At 34.9% G+C, this 20620-nt stretch overlaps 2 protein-coding genes across 2 annotated transcripts; one reads left to right on the plus strand and one right to left on the minus strand.

Annotated features, from left to right (window-relative positions):
* Window positions 1-236: 236 nt before the first annotated feature.
* On the plus strand, window positions 237-7282 carry LOC107938245 (putative phospholipid-transporting ATPase 9). The gene is made up of 11 exons (XM_016871342.2): window positions 237-1405; window positions 2016-3367; window positions 3956-4066; window positions 4168-4444; window positions 4533-4621; window positions 4719-4827; window positions 5148-5357; window positions 5470-5595; window positions 5776-5874; window positions 6017-6208; window positions 6311-7282. Exons 1-11 carry the CDS (start codon window positions 1013-1015, stop codon window positions 6914-6916), a joined length of 3564 nt encoding a protein of 1187 aa, XP_016726831.2. The 5' UTR covers window positions 237-1012; the 3' UTR covers window positions 6917-7282.
* An 11956-nt stretch (window positions 7283-19238) lies between these two features.
* LOC107938239 (plasma membrane ATPase 2-like) lies at window positions 19239-19703 on the minus strand. Its single transcript, XM_016871331.1, has one exon. The coding sequence runs from the start codon at window positions 19701-19703 to the stop codon at window positions 19239-19241; it is 465 nt and encodes a 154-aa protein (XP_016726820.1).
* Between the last annotated feature and the right edge of the window lie 917 nt (window positions 19704-20620).

Consider the following 20620-nt stretch of genomic DNA (forward strand, 5'->3'; position numbering starts at 1 on the left):
ATATTACATAATCCAATTTATTAGAAGTGGTTTGACAAATTGTAATTATTAAATTAAGGAGTAAATTCCAAAGATTAAAAGTAGAGAGACTAAAATCTAAATATGAAAAGAGTAGAGGGATTGAAAGAAGAATTAGACGTAAATTAAATATCCATATGCACAAAATATACAAAAAGTTTGAATTTTATATTTGGAGCTGAAATAGAAGTAGTATTAATTTTCTTTTGTCTTGGCCTCCAAAAGGGAAAATCAAAATGCGCGTACATAGAACTCATAAAAAAAAAAGAAAAAAAAAAAGAAAGTCATCAAAATCAAAGTCACCGTTCAAATCAAAGCTTCAGCTGAAGATACAGAAATTAAACGAGGAAAGAAAAATTATTCATGCAGTATCATCTGAATTTTCAACTTCCAATATTTTCCTTTGCTTCTTCGTTTTTGTGTGTTTTCAGTTGATGACCTCAATAACAGCGCCATCTTCCTAATATCTTGATTAAACAAAACCGTTTTAAATTTATATATTCTCCCTTCACCCTGTTTCTCAACACTTTCTCTTTTCAAGACTAGATCTTACATGCTTACATATATATATATCTCTTTATATATTTGTATCTTTAATGTAGTGTTTTCCTTTGTCCAAAGCTATCTATTTCTTCTTCTTCTTCTCTCTCTCTCTCTCTCCTTAAAGTCTAAACCTTTATTCACTTTCTGCCTGGGGAAAATATTCTATTATTTTTTTTTATTTGTTCATTTTCTGGGGCTTTGAGTTAAACAGCAACAACCCAGGCTTTATCTGCGTTGGTCTTTTTTTTTTTTTTGGTAAACTGGGATCCTCTGCTTTATTTTATATAAATTTTCTTCTTCTTCTTATAGTTGAATGCATATGTACAAACATACCGTACATACACTGTTAGGGCGAAAGTAAGATCAAAGGGGCACATATTAGCGGGGGGAAGAAATTAAAGCTGCATAAAGTTAATTAATTAAATTGTAGCTAAAGAGAGAAACAAGGAAAATGAGTGGTGGTAGGAGGAGAAAGGTGTTGATGAGCAGGATCTATGGGATTGCATGTGGTAAAGCATCATTCAAGGAAGACCACTCCCAGATTGGGGGGCCGGGATTTTCCAGGGTTGTTTATTGCAATGAACCAAATTCGTTGGAGGCGGGAACCCGTAATTACTCTGATAATTATGTCAGTACTACCAAGTATACCATTGCCACATTCTTGCCCAAGTCCTTGTTCGAGCAATTCAGGAGGGTCGCCAACTTCTTCTTTTTGGTCACTGGAATTCTTTCCTTCACTGCTATTGCTCCTTATTCCGCTCTTAGTGCTATCGTCCCTCTCATCATCGTTATTGGCGCTACTATGATCAAAGAAGGTGTTGAGGATTGGCGCCGACAACAGCAGGTTTCACTCCCTTCTTTATTTACTTTATTACCTTCTTTCTTTTCGCTTTGATGCTGCTGCTGCTGCTTCATTTCTTTTTAGTTGCCACTTAAGGTGCCAGATAGTTGCTTCCCTTTGCACTCCTTATTTTTTACTTTCTCTATCATCTTTCCCTTTATGGAGTCCATAAAATATATAGTCATTTATAGAAAGGGCTTCTTAAATAGTTTACATGATTGTAAGTGCTTCCATTTGCCTAATATAATTGTGCTAAGTGCATTTTGGCCTTTAAAAAGGATCAGAACATATTCTTCAATAGCTTCTTCCTTTTTCTGGATCTCTAGGCCTTCTTGATTGCCATATAATACATCTATCTTTCACTTTTAATTTTTCTTTTTGGTATATCGAGTTGTTTTAACTAAGCAATGTGTAACTCAATTCTCTGTCTACCTTAAATATTGATCTTCGTTGGTGTCATAGACATTGAACTTTCTTTACACTACTATCTTGCTGCTCGTTAGCTTGAGCCAGATGCATCTTAGAACTGCAAAATTAGCTTATACGTAAAGTTTCCATAACCTGGTTGTTTTCTTTGTTCTAAAATTTCTTGTTCAATCTGGAATTTCTTCAGGATATAGAGGTGAACAACAGAAAGGTAAAAGTTCATCAAGGTGATGGCAACTTTCATCATACTGAATGGAAGAATCTTAGAGTGGGAGATATTGTAAAGGTGGAGAAAGATGAATTCTTTCCAACAGACCTCATCTTGCTTGCATCCAGTTACGAGGATGCAGTTTGTTATGTTGAGACCATGAACCTTGATGGAGAAACAAATTTGAAACTCAAACAAGCACTAGAGGTAACTTCATCCTTACATGATGACTATAACTTTCGGGACTTTAAAGCTATTGTTAAATGTGAGGACCCAAATGCAAATTTGTACTCATTTGTTGGAACCATGGAGTTTGAAGAGCAGCAACATCCCCTTTCTCCTCAACAACTTCTCCTTCGAGACTCAAAACTCCGAAATACAGATTACATATATGGGGCGGTTGTCTTCACTGGTCATGACACGAAGGTCATGCAAAATGCTACAGACCCTCCTTCTAAGAGAAGCAAAATTGAGAAGACAATGGATCGCGTTATCTACTTAATGTTTTTTATTGTTTTTATAATGGGATTTATTGGTTCTATTTTCTTTGGGATTGCAACTGAAAATGACTATGAAGGTGGGAGGATTAAAAGGAGATGGTATCTTAGACCTGATAATGCCGAAATTTTTTTTGATCCTGAAAGGGCCCCAGTTGCAGCAATTTATCACTTCCTAACGGCTCTTCTTCTGTATAGCTACTTCATCCCAATCTCTTTGTATGTGTCAATAGAAATTGTTAAAGTTCTTCAGAGCATCTTCATCAATCAAGATAGTCACATGTATTATGAGGAGGCTGACAAACCAGCACATGCCCGTACCTCTAATTTGAATGAAGAGCTTGGCCAAGTCGACACAATACTTTCTGATAAGACGGGAACACTAACTTGTAATTCAATGGAGTTCATCAAGTGTTCTATTGCTGGTACAGCTTATGGCCGTGGTGTTACAGAGGTTGAGAGGGCTATTTATAGAAAGAAAGGTTCACCTGTGGTCCATGAACCAAATGGTCTGAACCATATTGAGGATTCTGCTGGTGTAAACCCAGCCATTAAAGGTTTTAACTTTAAAGATGAAAGGATCTTGAATGGTAACTGGGTTAATGAGCCTCGTGCAGATGTCATCCAGAAGTTTTTCCGTCTGTTAGCAATCTGTCATACTGCAATACCTGAAGTGGATGAAGAGAATGGAAATATTTCATATGAGGCGGAATCACCTGATGAAGCAGCATTTGTGATTGCAGCAAGAGTATTAGGTTTTGAATTCCACAATAGGACACAAACAAGCATCTCCTTACATGAGTTGGATCCTGTCTCTGGAAAGAGAGTTAACAGGTGAGGATCTCTTCGTATGCCTTAACCAAGTAGACCTTATGTCACCATGTTATCATCTTATGTTATTTTTCTGCATGTGACTAGTTGTAGGATCATCTTGGCATCACGTTTACCTGGCTCCTGAACCTTTTATAAGCATATAATAGGAACATATTGCTTTGTTTAACATCAAGAGAAAACAGATCAAACAAGAAATGCTTTGCAGCTGTCTTGTTAATCTTAAACTCTTATTTCTGATACAGGCTGCATGAAAAATGGGTTTGTTTTCTTTTGAAATTTTAGGCACTTGATTGCATGAGGATACTAAGCTAAATATGAGTTTCATGTCATTGAAGCCTCATTCTGATGTAGAATTTTAATCTTTAAAGTTCAATCTTCAAAAGATTCAGTTGGCCCTCTTAACTTGCATTATTATTTCATGTTCCCCCTATGTAACTAGTTAGTTGAACAGAAAGGAGACAAAATGTTTAAACATTACTCTTTGCACGTGTGACTTATAGTATATACTTGTCAGCATGCAGAGCTTTTGTTCTTAAAATTGGCTCACTCATTTAAGAACATTTTGAGTGAATAATTTCCGTTGTGCAGGTTATTTAAACTTTTGAACGTTCTAGAGTTTGACAGCAGCAGAAAACGGATGTCTGTAATTGTGAGAGATGAAGAGGGAAAACTTCTTCTACTCTGCAAAGGTGCTGACAGGTTAGTATTTATAGATTAAATCGAACTCTTGTGGGTACCAATAACCCTTATTTCCTTTTTAGTTTCACTACAATATCATCCTAATGCTTTATCCTATGCAGTGTCATGTTTGAAAGGCTGGCCAAGGGTGGTCGTGACTTTGAAGAGGATACTAGAGAGCACATGAATGAGTATGCTGATGCAGGCCTAAGGACCCTAGTCCTAGCATATCGTGAACTTTCAGAAAATGAATACGAAGTGTTTAATGAGAAAATGACTGAGGCAAAAAACTCAGTTAGTGCAGATCGCGAAACCTTAATTGACGAAGTTGCAGAAATGATTGAGAGGGATCTAATTCTCTTAGGGGCTACGGCTGTTGAGGACAAACTCCAAAATGGGGTAGGGATGAAGATGCAAGTATAATCTAATCTTTCTGTAAGAGGCACAGCAGGAGACTTATGATTTTTCTCTTATTTCTACGTTACAGGTCCCTGACTGCATTGACAAGCTTGCTCAAGCTGGGATTAAGCTATGGGTATTGACTGGAGACAAGATGGAGACAGCCATCAATATTGGGTATGCTTTCTGGTTTGCCTTCTTCTGTTTCTGCTTTAAATAAAACCTACTTTAATTAGCTTGCTTTGATCTCTAACCTAAATTTATAAATTTGCAGTTATGCATGTAGTTTGCTTAGACAAGGAATGAAGCAGATTATAATTAATATAGACACTCCAGAAATCCAGTCATTAGAGAAAACTGGAGATAAGGATGCCGTCATCAAGGTAAAATGACTTAAATTCTTAATTTTTTTTATAATTGTTCAGTTAGCTTTATTGAATCTAAATCTTAGCTTTTTAGAGCTTCTCAGTTCTATATGATAATGACATGTATTTCTGTACAATATAATGCTACAATGCATGTGAGTATTATATTCTCTTGTGGTACTGTTTATTTGATATGGTTTTTGTGCTTCATGAGTGTCTCTGCATGTGTGTTTTCTATGTTTGTGCATCCAAGGATGTGTATATAATATTTGCATTATATGTCATTTTTTATAGTTATAATACTTGTATTATTGTTGATAGAATGATTTTTCTTTTAGGCGTCAAGAAAAAGTGTCATGGAGCAGATAGTTTCAGGAAAGGCTCAGGTGTCTGCATTGAGTGCAATATCCGAGGCTTTTGCCTTAATCATTGATGGGAAATCACTCGCTTATGCTCTAGAGGATGATATGAAGAATAGTTTTCTAGAGCTTGCTATTGGTTGTGCATCTGTAATTTGCTGCCGCTCTTCACCAAAACAAAAGGCATTGGTATGTTTTCATCTTTCTAGAGATTTTACGAAGTCAATTTAGAGTTGTCATATTTAGTCCTTGATTCAAGTAACTAATTATCTATTTTAAATGACAAAACTGAAATTCATAGGTTACAAGACTGGTAAAACTAGGAACTGGTAAAACAACGTTAGCCATCGGTGATGGTGCTAATGATGTGGGAATGCTTCAAGAAGCAGATATTGGAATTGGAATCAGTGGTGTGGAAGGAATGCAGGTATTTAATTGATTACTATCTCAAATTTGTTATTGGCACGGTGATTAAGAAAATATTCCAACTGTAGTGTTCTAAGTTTAAAGAATTTAAAATAAATAGATATTAATATATAGTTCTTTTAATTTTCTGAAGGATATAATCACCTCAGTTTCTGAGTTTTGTTATTATTGTCTAATGCAGGCAGTTATGTCAAGTGATGTCGCAATTGCTCAGTTCCGATATTTAGAGCGCTTGCTACTTGTTCATGGACATTGGTGTTACAGGAGAATTTCTTCAATGGTAATACACTCGTTTGTTGCTTTAGTCACTAGTGATTCATTAAGTTATTAAAACATTTGAAGTTGAAATTATCAACTTGATTTGCATGACAAGGTTGGTTATTCCTTCAAAGCCTAATTACTTTTTATTCTTGTGGTGCCAGATATGCTACTTTTTCTACAAGAATATTGCATTTGGTTTCACAATCTTCCTATACGAGGCGTACACATCGTTTTCAGCTCAACCTGCCTACAACGATTGGTATTTGACGCTCTTTAATGTCTTCTTCTCATCACTTCCAGTAATTGCTATGGGAGTTTTTGACCAGGACGTATCTGCACGGTTTTGTCTCAAGGTAAGTGGTTTTCTAGTCTTTATTCTTAGCAATAGCTAGATATAGATTGCTAGAGATGGATGTTGTATTAACTGCTTCTATTGTACGTTTTATTTGTGGCAGTTTCCTCTGTTATACCAAGAAGGAGTGCAGAATGTTCTCTTCAGCTGGCGGCGCATAGTGAGCTGGATGTTTAACGGGTTTTACAGTGCCATAATCATCTTTTTCTTCTGCTCGAGAGCATTGGAGCAGCAGGCCTTCAATGATGAGGGTAAAACTGCTAGTAAAGACATTTTAGGGGGAACAATGTACACATGCATTGTGTGGGTTGTGAACCTGCAGATGGCCCTTTCAATTAGTTACTTCACCTTGATACAACATATTGTCATCTGGGGTACCATTGCATTCTGGTACGTGTTCCAATTGGCGTATGGTGCCTTGCCTGCTAGTTTTTCAACTGATGCCTACAGAGTGTTCGTTGAAGCTCTTGCCCCAGCTCCTTCATACTGGTTCATTACACTTTTTGTCGTCATTGCGACCCTCACTCCATACTTCTTATACTCTGCTATTCAGATGCGCTTCTTTCCCATGTATCACGAAATGATACAGTGGATAAGACATGAGGGGCTGTCCGATGATCCACTCTACTGTGAAATGGTGCGCCAAAGATCCATCCGCCCAACAACTGTGGGCTTCACTGCTCGGCGTGCAGCAAGCCGAAGACAATAAGATTAGGGATGAGGTTATAAGTATTTATCAGCTGAATGGTTGATTCCTGTGGATGCTCCAAATCTGCCTGCATTATATGTAAACATCACTACACAGCTGGGGAGACGACCATGTACAGATTCAGTATTTGCATGGCAGAATTTTACAGAGAGACAATGCGAGCATCCTGATATTGTAAATCTTCATTCTTTACGGTGATCTTTGTTTTGTACCATAAATAATTCCATTTTTCGGGAGATTTGTAACTAGTGCAGATGTTAGAATACTAGTTTAGATTCTAGGTTTACAAATATTGCTACAGCTTCAGCTTCATATTTTTTATTTTTTTTCTCTGTTTAATAAAAATATATTCTTTTCTTTTTTTTTTCTTTTTTTGTCATTGAATCTCTCAAGTTTTTTTTTTCAAGATGAAATTATACCTTTTTTTTTTAGTATTATCATAATAACTGTTTATATAAATATATATCTCTCTTTTTAATCTATATTTATGGTTGATTTTTCTAGTAAATTGATGTTTTAAATAAAATCATAATATATATTAAAAATCCTATAATAAGTGTATGCATGTGATAATTACAAGGTGTGTTTCAAAGCAAAGAAGCGATAAAAAAATTTAAAAAAATTATAAAAATAAAAATAAAAATACACATAAATTGTTTAAGGAAATGTTCTCAAATATATTCAGTAACTTTGAATACAAGGATTACAAATTAATTCAACAATACAAATTGTCTATCTACAATATGAGAATATTAAGGAATTTAAACTCTATAGGATCCAAGTATACTAGACTTGAGTCTCATCCAAGTAGTGGGTTAGTCCTGTCTAGATGTGCTCATAGGTTGGGTTAGGTCGTGTTTGGGTCAAGCCTAAGCATAATATTAACTTACTTTATGCTTGTCTAAACTTGACCTGACTCAAAATTTGAGTTTAATTTTTTTTTCAAACACATCCATATTTGCAAAAGACTAATCTCAGTCTATTTTAAGCCTGCCCATATTATTTTTAATTTTTTAAAAATATTTATATTATATTATTTTAATTTTTTATATAGTATCTTAATATTATTTTAATGTTTATATTAGAGTAGTATTATATATTTAGTATAGGTTTATTTTTTTAATGTGTTCTAAATTACATAATATATAAAAATAAAATAATATAAAGTATTATAAACTTAAAACGGGCTAAGATAGACTTGAACTTGACTCATATTTTAAACGGGTTTAATTTTTTTGTTCAAATCTATTTTTCGGGCTTAATATTTTTGAACAATTCTAGTCCTGTTGGACCGAATGACTCCAAGTGAATATGAAGGGTTTACAACGTGTACATCGATAGTAGATTCTTTTGTGTGACCCGTGCGTGACATGTTTGTGGAAACCACATATTTAGAACACAAAAGTTTGTTTAAAAATAACATACAAAATAAATAATGAAACTTATGGTTTTGACCTAATTAAAAATAACATATGAAAAATTTACAATATAATTAAAATGAAAAATTAGAATAAATTGTGAGTAAAATAAAATTTAAACACATAAATACATCATATTAATACTAACTCAGTTAAAGACTTAAATAATAATATTAATAAATACACAATTGATGAACATAATAAAGTGTGCATAATGAAATTAAAATAAATATATATAATTAAAATAAAACTTTAGTTGAGCAGTAACTTTGAGATTTTACTAATATAATTAGTATGAATTCCAATCCCATCATACGGCATTTTTGTTGTTTTTATTAAATAATATAAAAACTAAAGTAGCTTGAATAATTAATTTTCCTAACCGTGAGTTTAAAATAAAACTCTAGATTAACAAACTCTTATAATATTCTTATAACATACAATCAAACAATAATTCTTATATTAGAATTATAAAACTTCTTGATAGAATTATGCGATTAAATTATAATTAAATAACAACCTTATATCATAATTAATTTTTTTATAAAATCACTTAATTAAATAATAAATATAACTGTCTATTAAGCCTTATATTATGGAGAAATTATTTGGGGTATGTGTAGCGGCAAGAATTGTTTGAGGTAGAAGAAGTTGCTGCAACAGAGGCAAAAAGGGCAGCAAGTGAAAGGAGCAGCGGTATGTCCATTTAAAAGGGATAGTAAGTATGAAATTGCACAAGTGTGGAAGGAGAGCAGACCTAGACAGAACTGATATGGTCTCAATCCTTGGATGAGGGCTTAGACCTGTACAACAAATGTATTGGGTTGGGGGTTGGAACAGTTCCATAAACAGTAGAGATTTGTCAAGGGAGGCAAGGCAAGGCAGTTGGTTAGTGGAGCGGCTGTTGTCATAGTTAATGTTTTGCTTGGATCTAAGTTAAACTCTGTTTGCTTTCTTCGGATAAATAAAAATCCAGATTTGATGTTTTTCATGTGTCAAATCTTGGGTAGTGAGATTAATGACATTAATAATACAAATTGCAGGTTGAGTTTGCAAACTAGCTACACCCTAGCAGGTAATAATACTATCCATACATGGCAGATTATTAAGAAGCTTTGAGGACACTTGGGTATCACATGCTTTCGCAAAAACATTGATAAATGCTTCATTCTGAAAAAAGAACCCCTCAAATTAATGACACAGACACCATAAAAAACTGAAGAAAGAAAGGCAGTGGTTGTGAATCATATGATACCATGTTAATATTTACAGAGCGGCAAACCAAGGATATTTGTCAGAAGGATAGTCATTACTTAATAGAATGGTTAAGTTTAATACCAAGAAAATCGGCAGCTGAATTGGCCATGATACTAGTAAACTCAAAGAAACTTACGACGCCGTCTCCATTGGAATCGGCCTCTTTCATCATATCGGAAAGTTCACGGAAGGTCAAGGGATGGCCCATCTTAGCCATGGAGCCAGCAAGCTCCGCGGGCGTAATGAACCCATTGCCATCCCGATCAAATAATTGGAAAACCTCCAACAACTGGGCCTCGTTTATCAAAATTTGGTGGGTGATGTCGGGCAGAATATGTAGGAACAATGGCAGCAGCAACAAAGAGATTTGCACACAAATGCAAGAATAATCGAAGCAGAAAAAGAAAAACAAGCAGAGCAGCAAGCAAAGATTTGAATGTCCAGCAAAAATTGTAACTGAACACTACTAATTTTCATTCATAATTTGAATATATAAAAGAGTTACAAATTTTGGTTCATTTGACAGTTACCTAATGACATAACTACTCCCACTTAAACTAAACTAATACAAGCTTAAGTCAAATACAAAATAAGCTGACATATCAGCTTTTACATCATCAATCCAATCACAAACTTAATCCAACTAACTTTGGAAACTAGTTAGAGTTGAACCGAACTAAATTACATCAAAACAAAACAGCAATGTCAGTTGCTTCTTTTGGTCCAAAAACCATTCGTGCGCGCCAAGCAAAATGAGTTGAGCTTGATAGCTGCTGGTCTCGACAGTAGCATGCTTCTGGCTCCATGTTGCATTGCAGTCCAGCTTTCAACACTCCTCCTTGGACTGTATGCAACACATTCCAATTGCACTTCTCAAAGATTCAAATCGAGCAGCCCCTAAAGGCTTGGTCATTATGTCAGCCAATTGTGCCCCTGAGCTGCAATGCACAAGGCTGACTTCCTTTGCTTGTTCAGCCTCTCTAACAAAATGCAGTTTGATTTTAAAATGCTTAGTCTTACCATGGAACACAGGGTTCTTGGCTATCGCAACTGCAGACTGATTATCCACCCAAATTTCAGTTGCTTCATCTTGAGTTTCATTAAGGTCATGAAGCAGCTTTCTTAGCCAAATGGTCTGATTAACTGTTCCTGCTGCAGCAATGTACTCTGCTTCAGCTGTGGACTGAGCAACAGTTTGTTGCTTCTTTGAACTCCAACAAAACATGCCCGATCCAAGTGTGAAGAAGTATCCAGAGGTACTCTTCATGTCATCGAGGGATCCTGCCCAATCACTATCAGAGTAACCTTCTAATTTCAGTTCCTTCCCACTTTCAAACATTACACCAAAGTTAGCTGTGCCTTTGATGTATCTAAGGACCCTTTTTGCAGCTTTCAAATGTGCCTCATTGCAACAATGCATGAATCTCGATAACAGGCTAACACCAAACATGATGTCTGGCCTGGTTGCTGTTAGATACAACAGACAACCAACTAGGCTTCGATAATGCCTCTCATTAACCCTTTGCTGATCACCATTGCTGGTTAATTTTTCACCCTGTGCCACTGGTGTACTTACTGCTTTACAATTTTGCATGCAAAATTTGCCAAGAATCTTCAAGGCAAATGTTTGTTGGCTGATGAAGATGCCCCGATCAGACTGGTGAACTTCCATGCCAAGGAAGTAAGTCATGACCCCTAAATCTGTCATCTCAAACACTTGCTGCATTTGAATCTTGAACTCATCAATGAGCTCAACTTTGCTCCCTGTCACTAACAAGTCATCCACATACAAGGAGACAATCAGCAAGGTTTCAAATTCTGACCTCTTAACATACAGAGTAGGTTCACTAAGGCTATTCACAAATCCAAGCTTGGTCAGATAAGCATCAACTCTGTCATACCAGGCCCTTGGTGCCTGTTTCAGGCCATAGAGGGCCTTTCTTAACTTGTACACTTTGTCTTCATGTCCAGCAACTTCAAAACCTTCAGGTTGCTCAATGAAGATCTCCTCCTTGAGAAAACCATTCAGGAATGCAGATTTGACATCCAATTGGTGAACTTTCCACTGCTTCTGAGCTGCTAAAGCAAACAGTAGCTTGATTGTGTCCAGTCTTGCCACTGGAGCAAAAGTCTCCAAGAAGTCCACACCATACTGCTGACTGTAACCCTTCACCACAAGCCTGGCCTTGTGCTTGTTCAGTGAGCCATCAGCATTGTACTTGGTCCGGTACACCCATTTAACCCCAATAACCTTCTTATTTTCTGGTCTGCTCACCAACTTCCATGTTTCATTTTTATTGATCATTTCCAGCTCAGCTTCCATCCAGCTTCTGTCCTTGGCAGCCTCTTCAAAGTCTGAAGGCTCAATCACAGCAACATTGCAGCTCTGATAGACATCAGCCAAAGTTCTGGTGCCCCTCACTGGTGTGTCATCTACAGCATCTTCACTTGGTTCCTCTTCTGTAGGCTCAGCAACCAAGTCCAACTGATCTATTTCAAACATGTTAGCTTCAGCACTATTCCAATTCCATACCTTTTCTTCATCAAATTTTACATCCATGCTGACTAAGACTTTCTTTGCTATAGGATCATAAACTCTATAGCCCTTCTTGTTGCTGCTATAGCCAACAAAGATTCCTGGAGTGGCCCTGCTCTCGAGCTTGGTTCTCTTTTCCACTGGAACAAGAGCATAACACACACAACCAAATACTTTCAAGTGTGTTACAACTGGTTTAACTCTATGCAAGCCTCATAAGGAGTCTTATCCTTGATTGCTCTGGTTGGCAGTCTATTGAGCAGATACACTGAGGTGTTAACTGCCTCAGCCCAAAACTGACTTGGAAGCTTGCCTTGAAACAAGAGGCACCTGGCCATGTTCAACACAGTCCTATTCTTCCTCTCACAGACTCCATTCTGTTTAGGATTATAGACTGTTGTGAGCTGATGATGAATCCCATTACTGTCACAAAGCTTTTGAAATCTTTCAGACACATATTCAGAGCCATTATCAGTCCTTAAAGCTCTAATTTTGCAGCCTGACTGATTTTCAGCATAAGCCTTGAATTTACAGAAGGCTTCAAACACTTCTGACTTTTGCCTCAAGAAGTAGACCCAGCACAACCTTTTCAAATCATCTATAAACAGAGCAAAGTACCTGTTATCACTGATTGAAGGTGTTCTCATAGGACCACAAACATCAGAGTGCACCAATTCGAGCTTGTTTTGAGCTCTCCAAGCACTGTCAGCAGGAAAAGGCAGTCTAGCCTGCTTACCAAGCTGACAAACCTCACAAACATTCCCACTAACCTCAACTTTTGAAATGCAATCAACCAAATTCAGCCTATGTAGCAGATCAAGCGATCTGAAATTGGCATGGCCTAGTCTCCTATGCCACAAGTCAGTGCTGTCAGCAAGGCTGGTGTATGCATTTCTTTCTACTTGGCTAACATCCAGCATGAAGCATCTATCGGTCATGGAGACTGAGATTAACTCTAGACCATTCATGTCTTGAACAGTACAGCAACCATCCTTAAAAACCAATGTATAGCCCTTTTCAACTAATTGGCCTACACTAAGCAAATTCTGGTCTAAGCCAGGTACAAAAAGCACATCTGAGATCAGCTTGTTACCTGAACCAGTGCTAACCAGCACACTGCCCTTGCCCTTAGCCTCAATCAGCTTGCCATCTCCAATTCTGATCCTAGAGTGGAAGCTTCTGTCTAAGCCCTTGAACAACTTCTCATCTGCTGTCATATGGTGTGAGCAGCCACTGTCTAGTAGCCAATCATTGCTGGCTTTTGTTGTGCCAACAAAACAGGTTGCTGTAAGCACATGCTCCTCCTGAGCTTGCATGTCCTCAGCTGGTCTAGCTTGTTGTAGAGCAGCCTCCCTTGGTTTACCTTTGCACACCTTCTCTACATGACCAAACTGCTTGCACTTTCTGCACTGAATATCTGGCCTAAACCAGCAATATTTTTCTGAATGTGTTGTCTTCTTGCAGTGAACACATGGTGGAAACACCCTTTTTGCTTCATCTCTTCCTGACTTGGCCTTTCTATTGTGCCAAGGCTTCTTGCCTTTTGCACTCATGCTTGAGCCTTCACTGGCTTTAGCCTGGAAAGCAGCTTCAGGATTCTCCTCCTGCCTATTTGCCCTCATTTGCTCAAGTGCATACAGGGAGTTTATCAGCTCAGACAGTGAAATGGCTGATAAGTCCCTCGAGTCCTCAAGTGAAGAGATTTTAGACTCAACTTTCTCAGGGAGAGTTGTAATAACCTTTTCAACAACTCTGCTCTCTGTGAAATCCACTCCCAGGAGCCTAATGCTGTTGACAATGGCCATTATCCTGTCTGAGTACTGCTTGATGGTCTCAGACTCCTTCATCCTCAAATTTTCAAAATCTCTCCTGAGGTTGATCACTTGCTGTTGCCTTGTCTTGTCAGTCCCCATGAACTCCTCCTTCAGCTTCTCCCAGGCCTGTTTTGGTGAGTCACAGGCCATGATACGAGTGAATATCACATCAGAGACTCCATTTTGCAAGCAGGCCATAGCCTTATGCTTCTTGGCTCGCTCCTCAGCATGCTGCCTCATCTGTGCAATGGTGGGATTGGCTCTCAATGGAGGTGGTTCAGCATCATTCTCAATCACACTCCAAAGATCGTGTGCCTGAAGATAAGTCTTCATTTTAACTATCCAAATGTGATAGTTTTCTCCAGTGAACACTGGTGGAGGTGGTGGAGTGAAACTCATCTTGCTAAACTGAGTTTAAGTGCTTCGATCCTTTTTAGTTTTAAGCTTTGCTGTAGATTTTAAATTGAAATCAACAGAATGCATGCAAAGGCCCTCAAAGACTCGGGCTCATGATACCATTTGTAGGAACAATGGCAGCAGCAACAAAGAGATTTGCACACAAATGCAAGAATAATCGAAGCAGAAAAAGAAAAACAAGCAGAGCAGCAAGCAAAGATTTGAATGTCCAGCAAAAATTGTAACTGAACACTACTAATTTTCATTCATAATTTGAATATATAAAAGAGTTACAAATTTTGGTTCATTTGACAGTTACCTAATGACATAACTACTCCCACTTAAACTAAACTAATACAAGCTTAAGTCAAATACAAAATAAGCTGACATATCAGCTTTTACATCATCAATCCAATCACAAACTTAATCCAACTAACTTTGGAAACTAGTTAGAGTTGAACCGAACTAAATTACATCAAAACAAAACAGCAATGTCAGTTGCTTCTTTTGGTCCAAAAACCATTCGTGCGCGCCAAGAAAAATGAGTTGAGCTTGATAGCTGCTGGTCTCGACAGTAGCATTCTTCTGGCTCCATGTTGCATTGCAGTCCAGCTTTCAACAGGATAGCGCTCACCAATTCCTCGAACTCCACAAGACCATTCCCGTTAGCATCAATGTCGCCTAGCAAAAGGTGGATTTGGTCACCACTAGGCTTGAGACCCAAGGAGCGCAAGAGAGCGGCCAACTCAAGCTGGGTGAGGCTGCCGTCGGAATCCATGTCGAAACGCATGAATATGTCTTTCAAATGCTTCAGTTGGTCAGCCGATTGGACGCTTATGTTCCCACAGCCACTCATCATCGCCATAGAACAAGATGAAGATGCAAAGAAAGAAAAAAGGAAAAGGTTTGAATAGGTACTTCAATGAGTTGAAGTTGTAGTTGGGATACTTTAAAGACGTGGGTCTTGATTTGCTTTTTGTTTCGATATGCGTTTGTTTGTATTGTTGAGAATGGAGCTGTTCAAAACCGCGTTTTCCCTTCTGCTAATAACAGTTTGGATTAATTCCACCACTCATCTTCAACTATCTATCACTTTTGGTTCATTATTTTCAGTTCACCACATCTTGCTGCATTTTATCTTTCAAACTTCCTCCTTTGTTTATAAATAATTATAAGTGATACTCTATATTAGTCGGTACAAAATTTATTTGTACTAAATAATTTATTTTTTTCATAATTATATTATTCATAACAAGAAAACAGAAGAGAAATAAAAATAGACTATTTTACTAAAAAAATCGTTCATTTCTAACTTTATTTATGAGAATGGGCCACTTAAAACTTTATTTACTAGAATGGGTCAAAAAATCCAAAACGTGCCTACGTAAAAGTGTTTTAAGAGAAAATTTCAGAAAAGTATGCTGACGAGGACGCGCTTTATCCTATATAAGCAAAAGTGTATTGATGTGGGCTCACTTTTCCCTGTGCTCAGACTAAATTTTCAAAAAAAGATTATTTTTTAAAAAAGATTATAAAAATAGACTAGTCTTTTTAAATTTTACAAGAATAAGCCTTTATAGAGACCAAAAGTGGTAACACCATTTTTTTTTTACTTTTAAGGTGTCACAAATTAACATGAAAATAAAACTTACAAAATAAATCTTTATATAGACCCAAAGACTCATTTCACTTGTTTTCTTAAGCAATATAGGATATGAGATATATGTATATATATAGCCATGTTGCAACTTGTTCCTAGATAATGTGGTTTTTCCTCTTCTAACTAATAATATAAGATTAAATGCTACACTATATTTTATAATTTTTTTACAAAACAATTTCTATTTTTTATATTTTTGTTAACACTTTCTCATATTATAAAATTATTTTTTGAGATCTTTAATCTTGTTGCATTTTAAAATTATTAGCATATACAAAAGGAATATTAAAAAAAAGAACAAATTACAAATATGAAACTTGTACATGCAGTAATCTTCTATTCAATTTTAAATGTTTGAAGTTAATATCCATGCAATTCTAATTTTTAAAATAATTTTTCATTATTTCAATTTAGAAGTTATACTTTTAATTTTTTATTTTTTATTTTATTTTATGTTATGAATGTTTGATTAATAAATAAATTGTGAGTATTTGATACTCAAATACTATATTTTTTTTTGTAATTTTAAAATATTGATATCTCTCTTTTTTAAATATTTATCTTTTTAATATTTTACTATACTCATTAATTTTTTAATCCTATTTTTAATTTAATTTTCAATACCTAATGAATGCTAATAAATTTATTTCAGATGTATTTTGACTAGATAGATAATATATTTAAACATAGTATATAATTATGTTAAATAAATTTTTTTATAGAAATAAATAAAATATAATAATTATTTTTCATATTTTTTTTATATCTAGATTAAATTACATTAGTAGTCACTTAACTATGATTTTTTGGCTATTGAATTATAAAAACTTACAAAATGATCGCTCAACTATTAGTAATTTTTTAAATATTTATTTTTTTAATATTTTATCATACTCATTTTATATTTTATAATTTTTCTTACTTATAGAGTTTAAAAATTTTATTTATAAAGTAACAAATGTTAACTTTTTGTAAAAAAAATTAAAAGTAAAAAATTTTAAAAAATAGTGTAGCCTTTAATTGTATGTTGTTAGTTAAAAGAGGAAGGAATCTCACGTTGTTTAGGAACAAGCTGCAAACCTATTCATGAGTCTATATATACACATATCTCACATTTCACATTATTTTAAAAAAAAAAAGAAATGAGACTTTGGATCTATATAAAGATTTGTTTTGTAAGTTTTATTTCTACACTAATTGGTGGCACAAAAAAAATGGTACTGTCACTTTGGGTCTTTATAAAAATTTATTCTCGTAAATTTATAAAAATATTGGTCTATTTTTATAATATTTTAAAAAATGATATTTTTTAAAAATTTAGTCTGAGCACGGGTAAAGTACATCCCAGTTAGCGCGCTTTTTTTAAAATTTCCTCTTAAAAAGTTTTCACATAGACACGTTTTGGGTTTTTTAACTTATTCCGGTAAATAAAGTTTTAAGTGATCCATTTCCATCAATAAAGTTGAAAATAAATTGTTTTTAGTAAAATAGTTATAAAAAAATTATCACAAAATTAATGTAAAAGGGTATATTTATTTATTAAAACAATTTATTTTTTATGTACGTTTTATATCTAGAATAAAAGGAATTAATTATTAAAAAAGGTTTTTATAAAATAATTAATTGTAAATTTCAAAAGTGGACCATAGTTAAGCTTCTTTAAATAATGTTGACCCAAATTCCTTGAACTAATGCCATTAATGTGGTGAAGATCCAATCTTTAGAAAACGAAAATAAATATAATAGGTATGGAATTCATGGCTATCATATAACTTGAAAATAAAAATAAAAAAGAAAACAGCAAACGAGGGACAGAGGTGCAATCATCGGTTGGAAAAAAGTATGAAATACACAAATGTGTTTCTTATTAATTTTAATATTCAAATAATAAGGTGCAACGTTAAGTCAGAATATATTGTTGAAAGAGACAACTATAAACCCTGAAATTATTAATTTATATAAACCATAAAACATATATGGATGATACCTAAGTTCTAATAAAAAAATTTATTTTGAAGATTAAATTATTAGCAAATGGTAATGATGAGTTAATCATTAATGAACATAATCTTAAAATTAAAGTTTAAGTAATCTTTTGGTATTGGACTATGAAATCACAATATTTTCATTTAACATTATTGATGTAAATGGTAAATAAGGTTGAATGTTTCATGATGATGGTTTTTTCATCTCTTAATATTTGCTTGACATGTAGGGGCGGAGTCAGAAAATTTTTTGAGGGGAGCCGAAATAAAATTATATATTTTTATGATAGCAAAAGTGAAATTTCACTATTTTAATAGCCTATATCTTTATAATTTTTAAAAGATTAAATAAATTTTTCTTGTTCTTGGGGGCTAAAATATAATTTTAACAGATACTAATTTAAAATTTTTAAAATTATAAAAAGACTAAAGGCAAATGTGGAGAATCCAAATGGAGGTAGCCATCAAAAAACAATATTAAGTGGAACAATCAATGGAGATGAAGGAGAGCTTACTACACCAACATTGACTCAGATTATTTAAGTTAATGCAACTAATGTATTAATTATCAAAGAATGAAAACAGAAATAGGCGAGGAATAAATGGAGCAAATAGTGAAGAGGATAAAATCCATAATTAAAAAGAAGGAAATTAGTGAAAATTCCTAAAGAAATTGCAATTTGATCTAAAGTGATTATTAGTAACTTGAGAAAATAGAAAAAAGAATGGCAAAAAGAGGTGCAAATGAGTCTTTTACTGGTTTTGATATTCAAATCGTAGGAGAAATTTATGCAAAACTCATTGCACTATCAACAAACATAATCTCAAAATCAGGGTTTATGATTTTAGATCGGTGCAAATTGTTTTTTAAAGCTAATATTTTGGTGTTGAATTGCAAAACCATTAATGACATAAATAGTGAAATTATGTTGAATGTTTCATAAGGATGATTGTTTCTTCTCTTAATCTTTGCTTCACATGTATAATTTTTTTGAGGATTTCAAAAAATTATTTCTTCAACTTTACCTATTTTGTCACTTTAGCCCTAATTCTTTTTTACCTTTCAAAATTTACCCAAATTGGTTAACTTGCCACGTTGGTTAAGCGGCTGATGAGTCTTGGTTTGGGGTGGGTTTAAGGAAAAAAAATTGAAGGGTTATGGGTTTAGGGGTAAAAAATTAGAAATAGATTAAGATTAAGGGTTTAGGGTTTCATAGCTCAGTATGACAATGCTCAAATCCATGAAATGCGAGAAATCAAATTTCCAAATAAGAGCAAGAAACATAAATCCCAAGACAATTTGGATAGTAATGGAGACAACATGTATAGTTTTTCATTATTTGAAAAATGGCTCTGCTTGTTAGAACATCACTAACAATGACACTAAGCCCTGGTTCTGTTAGCACTATATCTGATGCACCACGAGCTACATCAGTTCCATCAACCACTGCAATTTCAATGCCTGCCTTCTTAAGCGCAGGTGCATCATTCACACCATCTCCAGTCATGCCACAAATATAAGTCATTTGCTGTAACCTCATTACAATCTCATATTTGTGCTCATGGGAACCACTGAGCCTGTAACCAGTTTCTTTGCCACTGGCTAGTTCATCACTAGTGATCACCTTGACATCGACACCAAGATTTAGAGCCAGATGAATTGTCTCCGCACTAAAAGCCTTGAAGGATCGAGCAAAGGGATTATACCCACAAACTCCCATGCTTCTCCTTGAGCAACCTTTTGTTTTTCTTGCACAGTTTGTCTAACCACATCAAGAAAGTCAAGTCCTCAATCTGCTCTGGCCTCTTTGGGATCACCTAGCATTCCAACAACACAGGTAACAATAGCATCTTGATTCCCAACCCAACTAAGCATATACAAAAGTTTCCCAACCCAACCCAACTGTTTTGGAGAAAATATTTTCTTTGATTTTGTTTTCTTTAACGCCTCTGTCTTTTTGTTATTAGCAGTCAACCACATTAGTTTTTGGGAACAATTTGGGAAGGGAAGAGCTTTGCAGAACTGTTAATTTTTTTTTATATCTGTTGATTTCTTGGCCAATGTTCTTAGCGTTCTTCGTCCAAAGCAAATAATTAAGTGATTAACTTTGCTTCTAAATTGCCATAGCAGAAAAAAAGTTCTGGTATAGTTCTTTGAAAGGAGAATTTTGTTGGCGGTTAAGTGAATGAGAGGGTGAAAGAAAATGAGCGAGGAGCTTGAGGTTGAATATGAGATACAATGAATGGAGGGCCATTGGGTCTACATACAGGGCATCTCTATTTTTCCTCCTCTTCTTCTCCTCCTCCTCCTCCTCTTTTTCTTCTTTTTCTTTTTCTCTAATCCTAAAATGGTGCTATAAGGCTGTTAAAGTGAGAGTAACTGACCAACTGGACGGTTTTTTGACGCTAATAACACCGTCACCTGCCATGTCACTTTGCCGTGACGTCTGTTACAGAAAACAGCAAAAATAATTATTTTGTAACTTTTCAAAAGTTGAGTGACTAAAATGAAATCAGCTATCCAAAATTAAGTGACTGTTGGTGTAATTTACCCTTAGAAATATCCTGTCAACCTGCTTAAAATTTATTTGAATCTTCCATGTGATGTTATCATAATCTTTCAAGTCAGTATTTCTAA

This window comes from Gossypium hirsutum, chromosome A12 (assembly GCF_007990345.1).
Source record: "Gossypium hirsutum isolate 1008001.06 chromosome A12, Gossypium_hirsutum_v2.1, whole genome shotgun sequence".
NCBI classification, from domain to species: Eukaryota; Viridiplantae; Streptophyta; class Magnoliopsida; order Malvales; family Malvaceae; genus Gossypium; species Gossypium hirsutum.

Coding starts and splice junctions, on each gene's coding strand:
- LOC107938245 (XM_016871342.2), top strand. CDS start 1,013: ATGAGTGGTGGTAGGAGGAGAAAGGTGTTGATGAGCAGGATCTATGGG. Junction 4,067..4,167: donor CTCTGCAAAGGTGCTGACAG/GTTAGTATTTAT, acceptor TATCCTATGCAG/TGTCATGTTTGAAAGGCTGG. Junction 5,596..5,775: donor GTGGTGTGGAAGGAATGCAG/GTATTTAATTGA, acceptor TGTCTAATGCAG/GCAGTTATGTCAAGTGATGT.
- LOC107938239 (XM_016871331.1), bottom strand. CDS start 19,703: ATGGGAGTTTGTGGGTATAATCCCTTTGCTCGATCCTTCAAGGCTTTT.